Source organism: Uloborus diversus, chromosome 1 (genome assembly GCF_026930045.1).
Source record: "Uloborus diversus isolate 005 chromosome 1, Udiv.v.3.1, whole genome shotgun sequence".
NCBI classification, from domain to species: Eukaryota; Metazoa; Arthropoda; class Arachnida; order Araneae; family Uloboridae; genus Uloborus; species Uloborus diversus.
Genome location: NC_072731.1, coordinates 168,504,457 through 168,526,329, shown reverse-complemented (window position 1 = coordinate 168,526,329; position 21,873 = coordinate 168,504,457). Strand labels below are relative to the sequence as shown.

The following is a 21,873-nucleotide window of genomic DNA, read 5'->3' as shown; positions in this document are numbered from 1 at the left end:
CCTCGTCCTTGTTGCGCCACTAATTATTGCAATTTGACATGAAAACTTTAAAATATTACACTTTTTGAATACAAATGGAAGCTGAAAAAATTATTGCAGGCTGAAGTTTTCGCACGATGCCGCTTGCGTGCGATTTTTTTTTTTTTTTGAATAGATATTTACAATAAAAAGGAAAAGCAAAATTGAAAGAAAAACTTATTTGGGGGGAAATCGAACTATCATTCGCACAATAGGGAAGTTTGTTATAACTCGGTAGGTCATTCGAATAATAATTATCCATTTATATGAAATCAATTTAAATAAAACAAGATGATAATAGATAAGCAAAGAGCTTACCTTTATTTGTTCATCTGTTGTTCACGTTGAGACTTCTCTCTATAATCATTTTATATTTCTTTTAATTGTGTAGTGTTGTCATTGTTACATGCTTTATGTAGTCACTGCTCAATAATTTAACTAATAAAGAAATTAAATACATTTATTAGCTAACGTTACATCACATATCTGCACACTACGGTGGTTCGATAGAGTCTGACTGTTTTACAATATGGACGCGAACGCGGAACAAAAATGAAAAAGTTTTGGTTTGGATTTGAAAGTTCGCGTTTCAGTTTACAGTTTTGGTTTGCGTTTAGCAAGGTTCCGCTTCAGTTCACTTCAGAGATCACTATTGGAACGTCTTTTCTAATAAGTTTTCGATTTTTCAATTTTATTTTTATATGATAGAGTAACATGTATAAACATCATAGGTGAAAAAATTTTTGCGATACGATAAGCAGTTTTTTTTAAATTAATTTTTAAAGTTCAAACGCTTGTGACGTCAAATGGCATAGGAAGTGACGTCATGCTCTCTTCCGATAGGGGAGAAGCCGAAGAACGTGCATTCGACTTCGAAGACGAAACGTAAAAGGCTTATCTCCTCGCATTAAACTCCTCGCGTTTCTGGAAAGTTAAATCTCTCATCCTCTCGGAAATATTCGAATATCATCATTGATATTACTTGAGGAAGATTATTTATATTGTGCTTTAACGAATCCGGCCTCCATAGTGTGTTCAAAAGGATTATTGAATTTCTAAAAAAAAAATATCAGCGCGCTCAAAATGTCCGTAGCGAAAACAAGGATCTTCGGCGGAAGGCTGATCATTAGTGCCCTGTGACGTAAGCTCGTGACGTTTCAGAAAAGCACACTTTTGCGCTTGGATTTTTAAAAATTCATTACAAATCAATCATGGTGTTTTAAAATTCGGCGATGGTGAATTTTTTAGTTTTGAGGGTCAATTAACAATATCCAATAGCTAAAATATGAACCTTTAATGGGTTGCAACTTCCCTATTGTAAATTGTGATGAAAACTAAAGAATAGAGTCATTCTCCAAACCAGAGGTTCTCCACCTTTCAGGTTCTGCGCTCATTTTTGAAGGAGGTCGCGCCTCCTTCCCCTTCCCCCACCATCACCGCAAGCATATGAGGTCAATACAAGTACTACTGCCGGAAAATGGGAACAATTGAAGTTGGTTAATAATTGAAAATTAGATAAGTTACAAAAAATTGATTGTCACACACTTAACTTTATTTTGGTAACGCATGCAATCAAAGAGCAAAACTTTTACGTTTCCCTTGAAGTTCTTTTACGCTCTGTTAGGAGGCGCGCCCTCCAGGTTAAAAACCACTTCTCTTAACAACATATTAAGCAGTGCTGTAGTTGGGGATGAGGGGACGCGGGTTGACCCGAAATATATGGTTTTTTATTGTAAAAATGATGCAAATATAATGTAAATTGGTTTCAAACAGCCTTTTCTTTTGATGAGTTCCCCAAACATTTATTTTCTCCTACTACAGTACTAACTACAAGAAAATAATGAGATCGCAGTTTCAACCTTTTTACGGAATAGCTATGACAGAGCTGGACACAGTAAACTTCTCATAAATGCCGAGATTACCGTCACATTGCAGCTAAATTTGAAATTAGCATACCAGTAATTTAAGAAATTTAAGACTGATTATCCCTAACAAGGGTGAAACTACCGTCTCTGGATGCCGTAACGAGCTGTTTGGTATTTTCTTACAGATCAGCCTAAGCTCCGGCTAAACAGTAAACTTGCGGCTACCCTGAACCGGAGCTAGCGTATACTCGCAGCTTAAAACATCAATACTATTTTAAAATACAATTTTTTTAAGTCTATGCAAAAATTATACTTTGAATCTTATACAGCCATAAATTAATTACGAATGAAAACTTAAATTCAACAACAGTTTAAACATTTTCTTCGTATGTGCCAACATTATATTCGTGTAAAGCTAATTTTTCTTCGCTTATACGAGTAATTTGAAGCTAATTAAAAAAAAAAAATGCTTGAAAATAGAATGGCAATGTTTAAAACTTGATTATATATTTTTTTTATCTATTTACACATTAGCGGAATTTGCAGTTATTTGCATTTTAGTTTTACTTTTTTACTCAATTTCTTTTGAAGTCCGTTGTATTCTTGTCTAGACATTATTTGTTTAAACATTTTTTACGTTTTTTTTAATATTCAGGAATGTTTTATCCACGTGTTGCAACCAATACTTCTGGGGTATTTAATCAAACATTTTGCAAGGATGGAAGTCTTGGAGAAAGAGGACCTCATCTTATACACAGCTGGAGTATGTCTGTTGGCCGCCATGTTTGTCTTCACTCATCACCGGTATTTCTTTTGGGCTCAAAGGATAGGGATGAGGCTGCGAATCGCCTGCTGCACGCTCGTATATCGAAAGGTTGGCATTTTTATGGTATCTTTTTCTATATGCATGCACACACTATATCACCAACAGCTTTCATCACCGGGCCGCTTTCAAAAATTCACATTTTGATGGATTCTCGAGAAATAAGAGACTAACTGCTCTTTATTTTTTATCACATGAAAGGTATGCTTCAGCTGTCATTTTCCAATAAAGTTTAAATCTCCTGTGAATTAATGAAACCAGCAATAAATTGAAATACCAAAAAAAAATTTTTTTTTGATCAATCTTCACATAAATAGCTGAGAATAAGCTATAAATTTGAGATTTTTTTTTCGCGAAAGTATCCCAAATGTTTTTGAAAGTGTTCCAATACTTTCGGTGATGTAGAGTATAACTAGAAAAATAGGATTCTGAAATCAATAACATGGTTCTTATATGTAGGAAAATATTGACACCTGAAATTTAATTTCATAATTTTTTTCCAGGCTTTAAAACTCAGTCAGTCTGCTTTAGGGAAAACAACAGTTGGTCAGATGGTGAATTTGCTCTCTAATGATGTCAATAGATTTGATCAGGTATGATATTAACGAAGAGTCAATCTATTGCTGTGGGTGTGAAATTTTTTACTTAAACATTTGCCAATAGGATTTTTAAACTTTGGCTTTTATTTGTTACATATTTGGACATAAGGTGCCATTAGGTGTCGTAATATCAAGTGTCAACTTTTTTATATATTATAATTTTGATTATTATTTCTTGTGTTAAAAAACGTGTTGCTGGTGTGACATAAAAGTCACATCCGCAAGCCACAACATGTACATATTATTTTTTTAAACACAAAATTATTTTTTTAGAAAGTTGGTTCTTTACATTAGGACACATAATGGTTCCCTGTATTCAAATTTTTGGAAATTAAAAACAAAAGTTTAAGATTTCTGGAATAAAGTGCAAATATGCGTGCTTTTTTTTTAATTTCATTTTGTTATCTGCTAGATTTAAAATTGTGATAGTAAGAAAAGATAAAAGCGGAAACAATGGTTCAATTTACTATTTTTTTATTCATCCTTTTTTTCTTTTACAAAAATATTGCAGTTTGTATGATTACAATACATTCTTTGTTCATAACGTGTTTGAAAATGTCTGCTGAGAAAGCAGGATTTATTGAACATGCGTAAAACGTTTTAAATTGTACATTAAGTAGAAAAAACTAATGATAAAATAATTAAAATTTTTGCTGCTAGAGGTAAATTTACGAAATACTATCAAATCTTGTTTTTAAAGTTTGGAATTTCATGCTCTTCACTAAACCACTTGCTTTCCAAATGCTTGACTATTTTGTGAATTCCTTATAATCCAAGTTGGAGAATGAAAAATGTGAAGCCTAACATAGTGCTTGAAAATAACATGTACAATTGTACATATTGCTAAAATTTATGTCAAACACTAAAATAAAATTTAGGAAGACAAAGAAAGTACGAAAAGCAGTAAAAAAGCACACTATTGTTACGATATTTTCCGATGAAAAGTAAACCATTTAAACCTTTTGAATGATGAAAATCTAAGGGAGAGTACACTTATACACCGGATATAAAAAAGGACATCCGTTGATCACGGATCGTCGGTGCATCGTTTTAGCGATGTAGACACGTCAATACTTCCATATTAGTTTTCAGAAATGAAAATATTTCTTGTCAAAGCATATTTTGCAATTATTTACACTTTTTTTCTACTGCACTAGTGCACTAGACTCTTTTGTTTATGCCCTGCATTGTTTTCCTGAAGTAATTCGGAACTCCAGCGCTCGAATACGCTACCTTGCGGTGATTTACAAAACTGCAAATGAAACTAAAACATTGCCACGTTGCGTTCCACGTGTGTCTGTTGACGTAAACACAGGCAGTTTGTTCTGAGTATTTATTAACGCAATCGATGTGTCTTAGTTTGCTTTCAGCTACAGACATTAATTCGTCCCTTAGTAGTAATCTCGAGCTTCTCAAAATAATGTTAGTTTTCATTATTTCCTTAATAATTGGTGAAAGCGAAAATTCTGGATTAACAAACTTGGATAACGTTATACAAGGTAAAAATTTTTATTGTTTTGTATGAATTTGTAAGAATATGGGGGGGTTTTTAATCTTAAATTAATTAAACTTACCATATTTTACAGCAGCATTTAGTTGGAATGGACAGTATGCAAAATATTTTCTTGAATATATTATCGTAGAACAAAATGAATAACCGAGAAAAAATTTACTTTATTCCTTTTATTCTCAGCTGAAAGGTTTCGCCAAATTTGTTTAGGGTTATAGTTTTAATATAGTGCGAGCAAAGTAGCCTTGGCGAGATTTCGCGTTTTTAGTTAAACCATTTTTAATTTTTATCATGAGTGGAATAAAATGGTAGTAAGATTACAGAATTCGATAAGTGAAAAGAAATAATGGTCAATCAACTGAAAAGAAAACTACCACCATATATCCGTGAGAATTTTGTTGATGATTTGCATAACATGACACAATTAAATCGTAACTCAGAAATTAGAAAAATCGAAACAGAAAATTTTTAAATTAACCGATTCAGGAATTCGAGAGAAATAACTCAGCTACAAATGGAAAACAATAAGCGCTAGCCAAGCAAGGCAAAAAAGTATCATCTTCTTTCGATAACAATTTGTAATGTCATATTGAATTTTCTAGCATTAATTGTTATTCTTGTCAGGCCACAATTATTATTTAGTTTTATCAAGAATTGATAAATATCGAATTCAACATCGTGGAAATAGCTGCTTAGAACTACGAACTACGTAGTTTGCATTAATCTTTGACGTTTAGTAATGCTTCTTGAATTCTCATTTCTTTCTACGTGAGCCAGAATATCCACAAGACTTTGAAAATTAATTTAAAAAGAATAAAGCGAAAAAATCATACGTACGAACAAAAATCACAACACTTTTAGCATTTTCTTCGTTACCATGTGCGTTTGTTTTCGTTTTTAAGTCCGCCATTAGACTGACTTCAGTGCCCCCTATAGTTCGTTGGAGTTGCGAATAATTCGCCAGAAAAGACAACCACTCAAAAACGCACTCCGATTCAAAATGGCTAATCTTAAGCTGATGCGCCAGCTCGTACTATTCGCAACTCCAATAAACTCTAGGGGGCACTGCAGCCAGTCTAATGGCGGTCGAAAAAGGTAAAACAAACAAATGCCGTAACTTACAACTTGCTTTGACGCTTTGTGAATGACAGTAATTTTTCATCGTGTTTATAGGAAGCTTTCTTTTTTATTCTTCTGAAATTATATTACACTACAAACTGTCCGAAGCCTGTAATTTACCTCAAAGAAAACACGTGGAATGGAATGTTTTACCTTTTTCGGCAGTATTGTTAATCACCGCAAGATAGCGTATTCGAGCTCTGGAACTGAGAATAGGGGCTTTAGGCCAGATAGGTGCTGGCTATGTAGCATGATTTAGAAAAACTTTGCAATTGAAGTCTACCTACGGTTGGAACTAGAGCCGCCATATAGATAGGCCGACGCATCAGCTTAAGTTTAGCCATTTTGATCGGATTTTTCACTGTTGCGGAGCAAGGGTTACCACAGCAAGATTTCGGATTTCGCCAAATTTGCCAAAAATAATATTTCATTTAATAGACAATTCACGTGCCGCTAATAATTGCTCAAAGTGAACAATCACCAAACGTGATAACTCGCCAGAAAAGACAACCACTCAAACACGCGTTTTAAGCACGCGCTTTACTCGAAACTTAAAAAGGTCCGCTTACAATCCTTTGCTTCTTACGAACTCACTCCATGGTAACTGAAATAAACTGTCTCCGAAATATAAAAATAATTTTCTTTCTTATTCCAGTCTGTGGTCTATCTACCTTATTTAGTTGCTGGACCAATTCAAACCGCCATCATCATCGGGGTCTTGTGGATGTACATTGACTTTGCAAGTTTAGCCGGTGTTTCTGTGCTTCTTTTGTACATACCTTTCCAAGGAATGATGGGAAAATTCTTCTCTAAGCTTAGGTAAGTTCCTAGACCTGTTAGAATGAAAAACAACAGCATTTTGCGTCGGATACTTATCTGTAGTATCAAATATAATGTAATCAATCAGTATATTAACAGTTTCGTTTGCATAAAAATATGTAGAAATTGAAATGTCAGATTGAAGCAGGGCTTAATTTTCACTGGAGCTCACCGGAGATCAGCTATGCACTTTTCAATGTCACGTGAATTTTAAGATTTCAGACGAAATTCAGGCTATTTTAGCATTGAAATATGATCTAAAGACTGTAAAGCTCCGGCACATCCTTTTTTAGAACTTAGGCCCTGACTTTAATTATCAGGAGAGCAAGGCGTAGTTAAAAAAAAAAAAAGAGAGAAAAAGAGAGAGAGAGAGAGAAATTATCAAATTTCTTTTTTCAGTTCACAACGCTGTTTTCTAATGCACTTTCCACTTTTAAACGAGTTTATCATTACTAAATAAATATTTTCCAAAAGTGTTCTCGAAACTTTTGATATCTTCTGAATTAAAATGTTATTTTCCAATGTCTCGGTGTTACATCCCTCGATTTGTATGTACTGTGCTTTGTTATCCATTTGAATGAGTAAAAAATACATATAACTTTGATCAAAATAATAATCATATTTAATACAATATTTAATTCCTTAAAAAAATCTGCTTAATCCCTGATTTTTAGGACGTATATTTTTTCATATATATATATATATATATATATATATATATATATATATATATATATATGCACAAACATATAGGGGAAGTATGCCGTCAATGAACCACATAACACTTTTCGATTTTTTTTAAAAAGAAATCCAACTCAAATTTCACGTTAATGATAGGAAAAATTTCTCAGTATATTTATCTTTTAATAATAATATTCACTTTCATGATAAATATACATAATAAAGAATTAAAATTGTAAATAAATATTTTAGCATGTGGTCCACTCTTGGCTACCGGTTGCTATGGTTGGACCACTGATTTTCCATCGAGGAACCACATTCTCAAATTAAAAAATCAATGCGTAACTTACAAATATTTATAACAAGTGATTAATAAACACTACAAATAATAATAAGTTATAGAAAAATTGATTTATTTTCTAAAATGTTTCATTTTCGGATAAGAAGGAAAAATAACAGCACTCACACAGCTGTTGTCATCACACCTCGTTCACCACTTGACATTTTCCCAACCTGTGCAACACTGTTCTTTGTAGGGATGTGTCGTTCATGTACGAACGAGTCAAAAAGAACGAATCTTTAAAATGAACGACCGTTCTTTTGAACTGTGAGCAGTTTGGAACATTGTATTGATGCACTTGTGTTAATTTTTTTTTTTTTTGAGTTACATTCATCTTCGAATTTTTAACTTCTTAATCAAATTTTTAACTCTAATCTCAAATTTCCTTTTCCTCTGTGCAGTACAATATATTTATTTTGAAGATTTTTACTTCCTGCTTTATTCATAATCTTTCTTTAACCGTTGCAGTTCAATTGCAATTTTCCAAAGCGTCCATTAGTAATGTTTTGTGTAACTTGTTTGGGCTACTAACAAAACGTTTGAACTTTCCACTTCCTGTCCCACACACTGCTAAAATCCTTCTCACGCTTTCTGTCGCCAAAATCATTTATAAAAATACCTTTTATGATTTTTTTAGCGATCCTTTTGTCTTCTACAACATCCCACCTATTAACTACCATCTGTATTGATTTGACATTATTTTTAACTTTCTTGGCGACTTCCAAGTCGCTTATTTTACATTCAATATCCAGATATTTTTAATAAGGATTATTACTTTTTATCCCCCCCCCATTTAAAAAAAGTGTTACTTTTTTTTTCTGTTCTCATTGATACTGTAATAATTTTGAAGCTCCGTAATATTTAGTGAGTCTTTTTTTTTTTAATGAAGTTATCCGGTATTCCGGCTGAACTACTAATAAATTTGTTGTTACTTTTTTTTTATGATACACGTGGTCTATTGGTTATACTATATGTATGTAGGGGAAAGTGGGGTAAAACCGGGAAGTCAGGAGCGAACTGGGTACCCCCTTCAAGCCTCTGTAAGCGCTGCAATCGCGTGGACAAGAGAGAATCTACCTTCCACCTTGATGAAGAAGCAGAGGCCATTAAATTAGAAAGCAATAAACTTGCTTTTTTCGTTCCTGTGAAGCAATTTCTATTCGAGTGATTTTTGCTTAATTTTTTTTAACAAAACTAGACCGAATATACTACGTACCTCTGTTTCTGCAAGAGTAAAGTTATGTAGCTCTCTTTGTACGTATTTAATTAGAACGCAATAGACTCGCTTCTTTCGTTCCTGTGAAGAAAATTCTGTTTGAGTGATTTTTGCCTAAAATTTTTGAACAAAACTAGACCGATTACACTACGTTCTTTTTTCTGCAACAGTAAAGTTATGTAGCTCTCTTTGGGCCCATGAAAGCAGCTCTGCATTTAATTACCTTCATTATCATTCTAAGTAATTGTCTGCAGCATTCTGTATAGTCATATGACGGCATTTTTTAAATGAAAGCTGAATGTGCGGGGCAAAACGGGGTACTACCCCCATACACTGAGAGAAAGACGCAGCCGAAGGAGGATAAGAGAAATAGAAAAACTATGATTTTGACGGGCTCCCTATACAAGCTTCATCTTCATTCAGGATTAGAAGAAAAGAAAAAGAAAAATGATGGAAAGAAGACCAAAGATGGACGGAAGAAAAGAAAACCTGAAGGAAAGATAAACGAATCAAAGAAAAGGCAACATTTTAAGATGCCAAAAAGAACAGACAAGAAATAAGCGTCAAAAAAAAAAAAAAAAAAAAAAAAAAAAGAAACCGATGGAGCAAATCAGGGATGAGTCCAGTAAAGAGGATGACAATACTACTTGCATTTAGTGCAATGATCTTTACTCGGACTCCAAGGGTGGTGAGGAATGAATCCAATGCATCCAATGTCATCGTTGCGCCCATGAAAGCTGCTCTGGCGCCGAAGAGGAAGATAACTATTTTACTTGCGACTTGTGTCAATAGGCCTTATATTACATAAAAAAATTAAAGGTAAAGACAGTTAAAGTTACTGACAACTCACTAATATGTGTCCTTTTATACTTATTCTATTATGTTATGACTAGTGATTGCAATACCGATATACCGAATACCGGTATTTGGAGCGAATTTGCAATTTCGTAATACCGGTATTTGTTGAGGTAGAATACCGGTATTTTTGATATTAGCTAAAAATAACAAATAGTTTGTAATTAAAGAGTTTTTAATTTAATCAATTGGATATCTACTGTTATCTTTACTAATAATAAAGCTGAAAGTCTCTCTGTCTGGCTATCTGGATCTTCGAAGCGATTTTTCGAAAATTCGGTTTTGTTCTTTTTCTATTCCAATTTTAAGAAAACTTTGCCGAGCAAATTATCATAACGTGGGAAAGCTAATGAACATAGCCAATTAGCAAGAAATTCATCATCCATTATTTGTAAATATACATGAGAACCAAATGGCCTTTTAATTTTCTACTGCGGGTACCACTAGTTTTAAAGAAATAATTCCTTTCTCGATGAGACAGTATCAAAATGAATCTAATGAATTAAAAATTCGTCTTCAAAAGCACTAATTTATAGAATATCAATGAATAAAATCACCGGAAAGATTACAAACTGATATTTTCCTTACTAGATGGGGTGTGATGAATCGCACTTTCTTGACTTTATGTGAACCACGTTTTTATTTTCTCCATTTCTTTGACTTGTGAAAATTAATTTTTAGTTTAATTACAAATGGGTTTGTGCTATGAACAATTTATTCTAACCATCAATTGTTACAATTCTTTATGATATTGCTTTTAAACATTTGTCTCCACTGTACTGAATGTTAAGAAAAACTTCTTTTTGTTAGTATAAAAAACAGTAATTTGTTGTCAGCGGAATTGGTATGATGTTCTGTCTTGCTTGTATTCGGCTTTATAACTAGCAAGGTAATATTTATAACGCCTTGAACATTTGAAAAGGGGTAAAGCATAATCAGTTGGAACATATTTTCAGATATTTACATAATCCTAAAGAATTTCGAAAAGAAATCGAAAACGAAAAAAAAAAATGAATTTTTGGCATCTTGAATTTAAATTATGTTTTTTGCAATCACAAGCGTGTGAGGCGTGTGTGTATTTACCCGCGCTTTTGTAAGCGTTTATGCGTGTAGGCGTGCGTGTGTGTGTGTGTGTATGTACGCGTGTGTGTAGGATATGCACGCAACCCGGAGACTTTGCTCGCTAGAGGAGCAGCATCGAGAGGGGCCGGTCGACAGTGGTGCTGCAGAGGAAGGTGGGGGGGGGGGGATAAAAAGCAGGGACGCCATTCAACAGTCAAATGAAAGCAATAAGCAATTCGTGATTGTTCAAAAATAACAAAATCAAATTAATCGTAAATTTCAAAGCAAAGGGTGAAAAAAAAGCAATTACAAACCTATTCTGACCAAGAAAAATCGTTAAAGATGATGTTAATACTGAAAAATAATTGTCAGTTACAATTCGTGAAAAATAATAATAAAAAAACTGCCCACAATACAAAAGAAACACCCGCACTCACAAAAAGGATTTTTTCAAAACCAACAAGTTAAAAGCCGAATTATTTAAAGATGAAGGACTTCCAGGCAACTACAGGAGGTGTATAGCGCATTATTAACAGTACCACCGGCATGCGTGAATTCAGAAAGAATATTTTCAACTGCAGGAAATTAGTTCACTAAACTGAATTCCAGGCTTAGTGACAATTAAATAGATGATGCATTATGTTTCTTGCTGTTATTGATTTTTTTATTGTGGTACTTGTTCCTTTATTTTATATTTGTTCACAACGAGTGAATAATACACTTTTTGCACAAAACAATAAAATATGGCGAGGAAATATTATGTTTTTGGATATTTTTTTGGGGGGGGGGGGAATTTCTAATTCCGGTATCACATTAATGAAATACCGAATACCGTTATTGCATTTTTGGTCTGGTATTGCAATCCCTAGTTATGACAACAGTTGACTATGTCACTAAATAAAACTTGAATTTTGTTAAAACTTTTAAATTTTTTATTTTCTCATAGCAAAAACATGTCTACCCAGTTTTACCCCACTCGTAGGGCAAAACCGGGTAAAATGACTTTTTTAACAAAAAAATTAATAAAAAAAAGAACACTTATTCTTTTGAAACTGTGGTAGCATTAATGGATAAGTAGTGCTTACTTTTGCAAAATTTTGTTCCTTTATGCTAAAAACTAACTTCTTTAAGCCTGCAAACCTTAGGGTCCCGGTTTTACCCCACTTTCCCCTATAGTACTGTAGCTGGAAAAAAAAATTTAAGGAACGCACCTCTTTCTTTTGGGTAGATATCATGGTTGACAGATGTTTATTTTGGGGTCGAGAAAGGTCAGTTTCGACAATTTATGCCAGTTTTTATTTAAAAAGTAGACGTTTTATGATTATAATAATTTTTTTCTTAAGTTTATGTTTATTTAACGTACGTAGTTGAAATAAACATTTCTTTATTCTCGTGGTTTATATTATAGGTTGTTTCTTTTTCTTTCTTTTCTTTCTTTCTTTTTTTGGTAATTCTCTCTTTTATTTATTTCGTAATTTATATTTTTTAAAACTTCCTCTAAAGTGCACATTCAAAATTGGTTTTTGTTTTATTCTCACCTGTGACAATCCTACAGTTAGAGATATGATATTTCTATTTATAATTAGTGCACTAATTCACGTAAGTTCAAGTTTGGAAATTTTCTGACGTCACAGACAATTAATTATTTTTTTACATAGTAAAATTTAATATAATTTAATTTTGTGACATGCTGAAATGGAACCTGTGATTTTTAGAATAGAAAACATTTCTTACCATTCGGCGACTGAAATATCCTACAAAGTTAACTATAACTACGCTTTATACATCTAAGCCTGAATCAAGTATTTTTGATTCATATTTCATAGACATATTTTCTTAGTTTTAGATGATTTTAGTTATTTTTTCTTCAAATAATATTACTGATCCAATGAAACATTTCGAATGTACGTGAGTATGACATGCAGAGAGGGCACCTGCAACTTTTTAAAATGAACGAAGTCGTTCAAATGAACGAGTCGAATGAATGGATCAAAAGAATGAACGATCCTCTGATGAACGGATTATTAAAAAGAACGACATTACCCACCTCTAAGTTCTTAGCTAGTATCTTTTCAACCTCTTTTGTACTGTTGAGAATTTTGTTAAATTGATTTTTAAAATTTTCGTTCGACGTAAGATTGTACTTGCTCTCTAAAATGTTACTAACTTATTGGCTATTTTATTACTGAAATCAGAAGCTTAAGTCTCTAACTACCAGAGAATATAGTAGTAACAGACTTTTTGTTTTAATTAAATCTGTGGGACATGTTATTTTTCTTAGCCTCTTGAAAGGCCAATTCCTCCAGTTTTTCGGAAGTTATTTCAAAAACGACTTCTCTAGTTTCAAAATATGATTCACTAATCATATTCCTACTTCGGAGGACTTACCTCCTAAATTTCTAATAAGTAGCTAAGGTAACAGCAAACCGGTTTTTATCTTCTATCCGACTGTTTAAAGTTACTTTCAGGGCTCTATCTTGTCAACAGACTTCGTTACGGTCCATGCCACCTCTTCTGTAAGCTACTGTAGCACGTCACATGCTCTCACTTGCCCACTGGCCATATTTTACTAAATTTTGCATTTTTCTGGAACAACAAAAGTATTTGAAACTGTATCATTTTGTTTTAAATTTTTAATCAATTTTATAAAAAAGATGACTTGAAATTATAATAAAGTATAAGAGTTTTCATAAATTACTGTGATTATTTTATTCATTATCACAATTATTTTAAAACAATGAAGCAATTTTCAAAAGTAGTTGAGCTGAAGTTACAACAATATTTGCACTTTTCCATGAATGAACCACTTTGTCAGGTGGTCCATTCGTGAAAACACCTAACGGTCTAATGATAGCAACTGAGTCATTTTGAATATTCTTATAGGTGGGGCATTCCACGGTATTTTTGACATTTATGTAGAGTCCGTAACGTGACCTTTTTTGCCATAACTTTTTAATTTACCGTTTGATTTGCAAATTATTTTAATTTGAGCTGGTGTGTTGGTAGGAAAAGATCAAAATAAAATAATATGCTAATCAAACAGTAAATTAAAAAGTTATGGCAAAAAAGGTCACGTTACGGACTCTACATAAATGTCAAAAATACCTTGGAATGCCCCAGGTGTTACTGCTGTGACGAATCATGATGAAACGTGAAGTATAGGGAATTGTACTTGAAAAGGCACTTTTAAGTCAATGTTCACGTTTAGATGATCAATGACAAAGCATGTTGTAACTAAATGAAAATCTCAATTATTAGTAAGATAATGGTAGAAATCATTTCTGGCCGATTAACAATATGATTATATAATTTTAGCTACTTGACGACTCTGCAGTAGACAGTTTTCAGATGAAGGAAGGTACTAAAACTGATTACGCGTCTGCACAAACTCTGGCACGGGAAATATCTTCGCGTTCTAGTCATGGAACCGGTTCATTGAAGGCAACCTTCCCTTATGTTTGTAGAAATTTTAACTTAGCTTAATATATTACTTTTTAAGCCAACCTAATGCTTTAAATAAAACAAATACATACATATCAGTAAGAAAGTTACCATTTGTTAAATTTGAACGGTATTGAATAAATATTAGTTACTAGAAAGGCACCTGTCTCTATTCATTGAAATTGATTTGTCCAGAATAAAAAACTCACTATATAGAAAACTTTTTGATGTTTGAATACCAGATTTTAGTGTAACTACAGAAACCTTTTTAAAAGTTTGCCATTTCATTTTTCAAACAATATTACCATGATACTGGGTATTTTTGTCAGTTGTCTGCGTGTTTGAAAATGGGAATATTAACTTTTCTTTGGGGGGTAACGACGCGACGGCCAAGTGTTATTGTAGTTAACAGCCCACGCATATACGCATAAGAAACAGAGAGATCAACGCCAGCTTCTGGCCTGCGAGTTATTTTTGACTTCTGTTTATCCCACCACGCTCTTTACTATACTGGTTTTATGTTTGGAATACGAAGTATACGACTTGGAGATAAGGTAGCTTCAATCAGCTATCATCATCTTTGGCAGAGTTTCATTCTAAAAATAATTTATTATAACGAAATATCTACGAGCACATTAAAGAAAACATTCTAAAAGTTGAAATCAATACGTCGTCATGTGTTTGTGAGCCATTGAATGTTGCATCGAAAAAGTTGGGTTTTGTCAATACAATCGGTTGAAAAAATAGAGCATGTGAAAGGAAATAGTTAAATTATTAGTTTTGTTTATAACTATTTTTTAGTTTTGTTTTGAAGTAAGATGATTTCTCATAGCAGAGAGCTCGAAAACATTTTTTTCTCAAGGACTAAAAAAATTAAAAACTGGTTAATTAAATTGTAATAAATGTATGATTAAAAATTTCTTCAAAATATTTTTTTTATTTGTATTAATCACTAAATGGCCATTTCTTGATATTGTTTGTTTTCTCTCTCTTCGATAAATTCTTCTTTCTCGGTCAATGGGTTCCAAAGTTTTCGGAGTTGTCGAAGGCACCTTCGTCCATTTTGTACTCACACTACTTTGGTACTTTCAAAATCCTTTGTAAGATATGAAACATGATAAATATAAGTAGTTTGTCTTTTTCCTAAGCAGATTTTTTTCCCTTAGACAAAAAACTGCCATTTTAACTGATGAAAGAATTCGTCTCATGAATGAGATCATTGGTGGAATGAGAGTCATCAAAATGTATGGATGGGAAATTCCATTCGCCAACCTTGTGGACTCAATCAGAAGGTATTAGAATCATTTAAATTTTATGTAAATGTACCAAATAAGTTCAAGAAACTCAAACTTTCATCCAGAATCAAGTTTAGAACCATGCCTGCCATATGCAGACGTGAAATCTGCTCCATCCCTCAGTATGATTTTTTTTTTTTGCTAAACTACACTGGTGTAAGAGATTAAGAGAATTTTCAGATTTAGTCAATTATCTCCAAAACTACTGGACCGATTTTAATGAAATTTGGTACATACATACATTGAAACAATACAAAACAAATAACCATCTAAAATGAAAATACACAAGCATGATCATAAATAACACTCGTTAGAGTCGGGTTGGTATGAAACAGCAATTGCGAAATTCCAAAAAAGGGGGGGTTAGTAGGTGGTACGGTCCCTTCTAACAGACATATAGGTCTCGCAGTGTGACTCCATACTTGAAATAAATCAGTTTATGGGATCCTTAAGCAATTATTTCCACTCGTTCCTCAACGCCGTTCTCAGGCTATGGATGGTCCCCGGAGGGGTGTTGCGAGTTGCTGTTGCCCTCCTGAGAGCGTTCCAGACATGTTCTACAGGATTGGAGTCTAGAGATCTACTTGGTCAATCCATCGAGTGAATATCCTCCCCTTCCAGAAATTCCTCTTGGTCTTGTGTTAACATCCATTAAAACTAACTCGGGGCTAACAGCGCCCCTCAAGACGGGATCTTAGGGCTCCAAGACTACATCCCTATGTCTCGTAACTGTCACAGAACTTCTCCCAAAGACATGGAGGGGTGTGCGGCCATCCAACATGATGCCTGCCCAGACCGTCAAACCACCACCGCCATAATGGTCGATTTCGCCGATATTGGAGGGTAGGTAGCAGGTTCCTGCGTCTATCCATGTAAACGTAGGACAAGAATAGTCGTTTAAGCTGAAACGACTTGCTATTTGCCTTCCAATATCCGCGAAATCGATCATTTTGGCAATGGTGGTTTGACGGTCTGGGATGACATCATGTTGGATGGCTGCACACCCCTCCATGTCTTTGAGAGAGACTCTGTGACAATTGCGAGACATAGGGATGTGGTCTTGGAGCAATAAGATCCCCTCTTGAGGGGCGCTGTTAGCCCCGAGTTAGTTTCAATGTATGTACATACCAAATTTCATTAAAATTGGTCCAGTAGTTCTGGAGATAATTGTCCAAATCTGAAAATTCTCTTAATTTCTTATACTCTTAATTTCTTATACCATTTAGTTTAGAAATTTAACAATCATAAAATGCATTGGTGTACGAGGATAAGAATAATTTGCTGGTAGTGGTAAAATGAAACATTGACAAAATTTGACACGTGTGTTAAGTTTTGAAACTAAACAGTAGGTGAGTGAAGACTGGGTAAAATATAGAACAATATTATGTAGATATCATTATTGTTTGAATATGATACTACTAAGAAGCAAGTTGTTTTTCAAGTTTTAGTCATCTTACATTTTCTTCTCCTGCAGGTCTACCAATGAGAATTAACTGGTTCCAAACAGTCTCATTTGTCATATGGCAGGGCTCTCCAACCTACGGCCCGCGGGTCGGATCCAGCCCGCGAACTAATATTTTCCGGCCCGCGGGAAGCTTACTAACTTTTTTTTTCGGAACATAAACAGTCTCGTTGGAATAAAATTGAGATATTATTTTTAACTAAAAATAATTATTAAAATCTTTTTACTGTTAATTTAAATCTTTTTTTACCGTTAATTATGAGTGCAGCACCCATCTCTCTTTTTACTCCTTTCGAGAACAAATCTCTTCTCAGCGCCACACTCTCCCATTAGTCCCCCGGCATTGGGCATTTCCTGGCCCAAGGGAAAAAATGTACTCCATTTTACAGTTCTCTACCAGAAAAAGACTTTAAGAACTTCCTGAATGGACTGAAATTTTAAGCGGTAAACAAATGCCTTCCTTGCATTATTTTTTAACTTTAAAAAAAATATTAAAAAATTAAAAGCTTTACACACACACACACGTGTTGTGCTCTCATTTATTTCCAAGTTTTTAATCGTCAGTAATGCAGTAAAATAAGTTTGTAGTACATTGCAATATTTTTGTCTTGTATCACTCACTTATTAGATTTGTTTTTAAATTTCACTTCATTTTGTGACAAAGAATGCTTTTTATTACCGTTTCCTGAACTATTCTAATTTTACAAGACTCCCTATCGTTACAATATTAGAGATTTAAGGGTGCTTAAAATATAGTTTAATTTAGCTAACAGCTAATATAAATAAGGAAATATAGCAACTTAGGTGCAAGCCCGAAAGTATTAAAAAACCACCACTGAGCGCTTAATTAAAAAAAAAAAATGTTCGCGATGTTTTGATGGAGGGGGGGGGGAGGGCTTAGTGCAAAATATACCATCCGAGCTAAAATATTATTGGGCTGGCCCGCCACGCCTCCAAAAATTTACAATGTGGCCCACGAGTGAAAAAGGGTTGAGACCCCTGTCATATGGAATATTACTGAAAACACTTATTTATGTGTTTAACCTTACCAGCTACTTTTGATGTGCAATTTATGTGTTCCCATTACCCCATAAATTCTGTATTCTGGGGTAAATGGAAACAACAAAGATTTTAATTCATCCTTTATTTAATTAATTTATTTATTTATTTCTTTATTTTCTGAAGATTAAATTTTGATATAAATCACATTTTTGTATGTATTTTACATAAATCTCTATCGTAATTTTATTGTTTGTGTGATTTTTTCTTTTACAACTTCAGATTACATTTTAGAGATTCAGTGGGTCAAACCGCACGATAGTGTAAGAATGAAAATAATTTAAACAAGTCACAATCGAAAGAGCATTGCAAAACATGTTTCTGGACGCATAAATTATTTGTCCTCGTTTCCCCGTGATAGAAATATGAAATCTTAAAGTTTGCCGAAATTTTATTAAAGTCGTCAAATTTAGCGACTTTCGGTGAGTAATGGAATCTTTCACGCGATTTGTAGACGGATACAAGCGGTGAAAATGCGTGATTAATTTCTCGCAGAATCTTTAAATTTTGCGTTTTTCTTAAAATTTGGGCACACTTTAAGACCTTATATCTCGATAACGGGCGGGCAAGATCAAATACTTTTTGTGTGGTTTCCTGGTAAGTAGAGAGCCAAATATTATGATTTCAAAAAACTGGCAAAGATGTCTCATTTGGCTAAGTTGTCCCAGTTAAGTGTACTGAACTACATTTTTAAGATGCTAATTTAATTTATTGATTTATATTTATATTTTATTTTTATCTATGTACATATTTATTTATTTTTTTATTTATTAATTATTATTATTATTATTATTATTATTTTGAGTGCCTCATGCATTCTTCACTTTTTCCCGGGAACCGCGGAAGCTGCTAACGACTGTTCTATAACGATCTCAATCAAAATATCGGATGACATGCATATTAAGTCAGTTGACCATTCCAAAAGTACAGGTAGCTATCAAAATAACGGAAACACCTGTGAATAAAAGTGACGTTTTTGAATGTGCTTCGTAATTAATAAAGAATAAAACTAGATATCTGGGGTTTTTTTATGAATAGCAATGTTCATATTCTGGTAGTACAGGGTGGCTCAATTGAAGTTCTGGAAGTCTTGGATTTTTTTTCAAGCGCGTGAAATGTCGGATCTCTCAAATTTTAAAAGAGGGCAAATTGTTGGAGCGCGTCTAGCTGGAGCAGGGGCAACTGAAACATCTCATCTTTTTGGCGTTTCTGGAGTTACAGTGTCTTAAGCCATAACAGCATACACAAAGCGCGGTAAGATAAGCTGGGTGAAGCAAAATAGAGTGGGCGGAAGGAGGAGCTCAGTAAAAGAAACCGACGGGTATTGAAAGCGGTTTGTAATGTCTCAAAATCGAACAATAGCAGCAAAAGTGACCACAGAGCTCAATCCCCATCTGGATTCACCAGTGTGAGTGATTACAGTCAGAAGGCACCTTTATTAACAGAACATTTACGGCAGAGTAGCGATTCCCAACTCACTTGTCACAGATTGTTTCTAGTATTTTGATAAATACCTGTACATTCAACATGTAGTGATTCTGAGACCACGTTTGTAATAATCAAACCCTGTCCTTACTTTCAGAAAAGAAGTGAAAAAGATTCGTCGCACAGCTATTCTTCGAGGTGCCAATCTCGCCGTGTTCTTCATCTCATCCAAAATCATCTTGCTCATCTCGTTCGTCGTCTTCGTCCTCGGCGTGAAGGGGGACCTCACGCCAGAAAAAGTGTTCGTCTGCATGTCCCTGTTCAATAACCTGCGACTGTCTATGACGCTTTTCTTCCCCTATGCCATAGCACAGGGAGCGGAGTCCTTAATATCCCTCAAACGAATCCAGGTAGAATGGAATAAGTTACTTAATTGACAAGGTCTATGAGATCACTTATTCGAGCTCACTTTAAGAACAGTGCAAATAAATCTGTAATGAGAAGGTTCTTTTTCAAACGCGATCTTTTTTTCTTCTACTAAATCATATTTTTCTTGTTTGTTGGACTGACCCTAAGTTGTTCAATCGCTCGAAGCAGTATTCACGAACACTCACTCCCTAAAAAGGTAAGGAAACTCATGTGGATAGGGTACAGATTTTCATTTTCAACACACCCTCCCTGTTTGGCTTTAAACTATAGCTTTGACAGTGCTTACCTCTCTAAGGTCACTGGCGCTGATTTGAGTTGAGTTCATTTTCGTACACTGTAAAAAAAATCCTGAAATTCACGGTAAAAGTACTGGCATCCATGTCGCCAGTACTTTATACCATAAAATCCTATTTTAGTGTAAAATTTTACGGTAGAAAAACAAGAACACTGTTTAATTTGCCGAATGAAAAAGAACATGTTTAAAGCTGTGGGGTTTGAACTTGGGTATCGTTGTTCGCAATATACTGTTCTAGCCACTATACCTTCACACCATCAGTCACTTGGTGTACTAACTGGCGCTGCAATCACATACTTTTCCGAGTAAAAATTAACTGTACAGAGTGACAAGAAGTAACTTAGACACACATAATACATCATAACTTTAATGCTGATGAAAATATTACGATCAAACTTCAAAATTAATATGAATACATTATTTCGTCTAATATATTTACAAATTTTCAAAGTAGCTACCTTCAGACTTAATACAGAGATTTAAACGTATCACAAAATTTTCAGCGCAACTCACTTGCTAGTATTTTATCCCGTTTCTTGCATAAGGATTTCTTCAGGGATGCCAAATTTTTTTGAGGTTTAGCACACACCCTTGGCTTTAAGATGGACTAAACAGAATAATCCATTGGGTTCAAATCTGGGGAATACGGTGGCCAACTTTGAGCGCCAATGAAGACCAGAAAATGCACCAATCTTGCACCAGTCGTAAGTGCATTTAGCTCTGTGTGCAGGTGCAGAACCCTGTTGGAAGGTCCATCTTTTGTTTCCAAAGAACTTTTGCGACCAAGGTAAGACAACATCTTCCAAAATACGTTTGCGGTATGTTTCTTGATTAGTTTTTACTCCTTGATCTACAAAAACAAGTGATATTTTCTCCCTAGCACATATCCTTCCCCAAACCATTAGATTTGGGTCATTGATGCAATTCAACAATGCAAAAAGGTCTTGGAGAAAAGGATGGGTGCTAAAACTCTAAAAACTTTGGCATCCCTAAAGAAATCCTTATCCAAGGATTGGGATAAAATATCAGAAAGTGAGTTGCGGTCCATAGCCGAAAATTTTGTTACACGTTTAAAGCTCTCTATAAGGCTAAAGGTAGCCACTTTCAAAATTTCTAAATACATAAGACAAAATAATGTATTCATACAAATTTTGAAGTTAAATCGTAATATTTTGATTAGCATTAAAGTTATACTGTAATATGTGTCCAAGTTACTTCTTGTCTCCCTGTAAAAGTTTTCTATGCAGTAAAAATTCCATGTTGCAGTAATGTGTATCCTAAACTTTTCCTGAATTTTTACCAGTGTAGTAGTTTTGCAAAAGTGCTTCCACTTAAATCCGCGCTAGCAATACGTCCTTTTTTAACTGAACTTCCCAAAAAACATTGTTAAGCTCATGGTGCAACTTATTAGAACCACACTACTATACTAGTTTTAGTTCCATTTAACAGAAGTAAATGATCCAGTAAATGACAGAAATTTTTGTTCGTATGTACTATTTTTTTGTTCTTCATTATTTTGAAACGTTTTTTTTAAAGTCTTTTGGTTATTCTGACCAATGT

General features: G+C 34.0%; 1 protein-coding gene across 2 annotated transcripts in view; it reads left to right on the top strand.

Moving 5' to 3' along the window:
• Nucleotides 1-21,873, top strand: part of LOC129233451 (ATP-binding cassette sub-family C member 4-like) — a 114,892-nt gene that overhangs the window by 43,031 nt on the left and 49,988 nt on the right. For both annotated transcript variants that reach the window (XM_054867486.1, XM_054867481.1), the window contains exons 4-8: nt 2,539-2,757; nt 3,210-3,299; nt 6,590-6,753; nt 15,515-15,640; nt 19,747-19,999. In XM_054867486.1, coding sequence (XP_054723461.1) covers nt 2,539-2,757; nt 3,210-3,299; nt 6,590-6,753; nt 15,515-15,640; nt 19,747-19,999 — 852 coding nt within the window. The remainder of the gene's footprint in view (nt 1-2,538; nt 2,758-3,209; nt 3,300-6,589; nt 6,754-15,514; nt 15,641-19,746; nt 20,000-21,873) is intronic.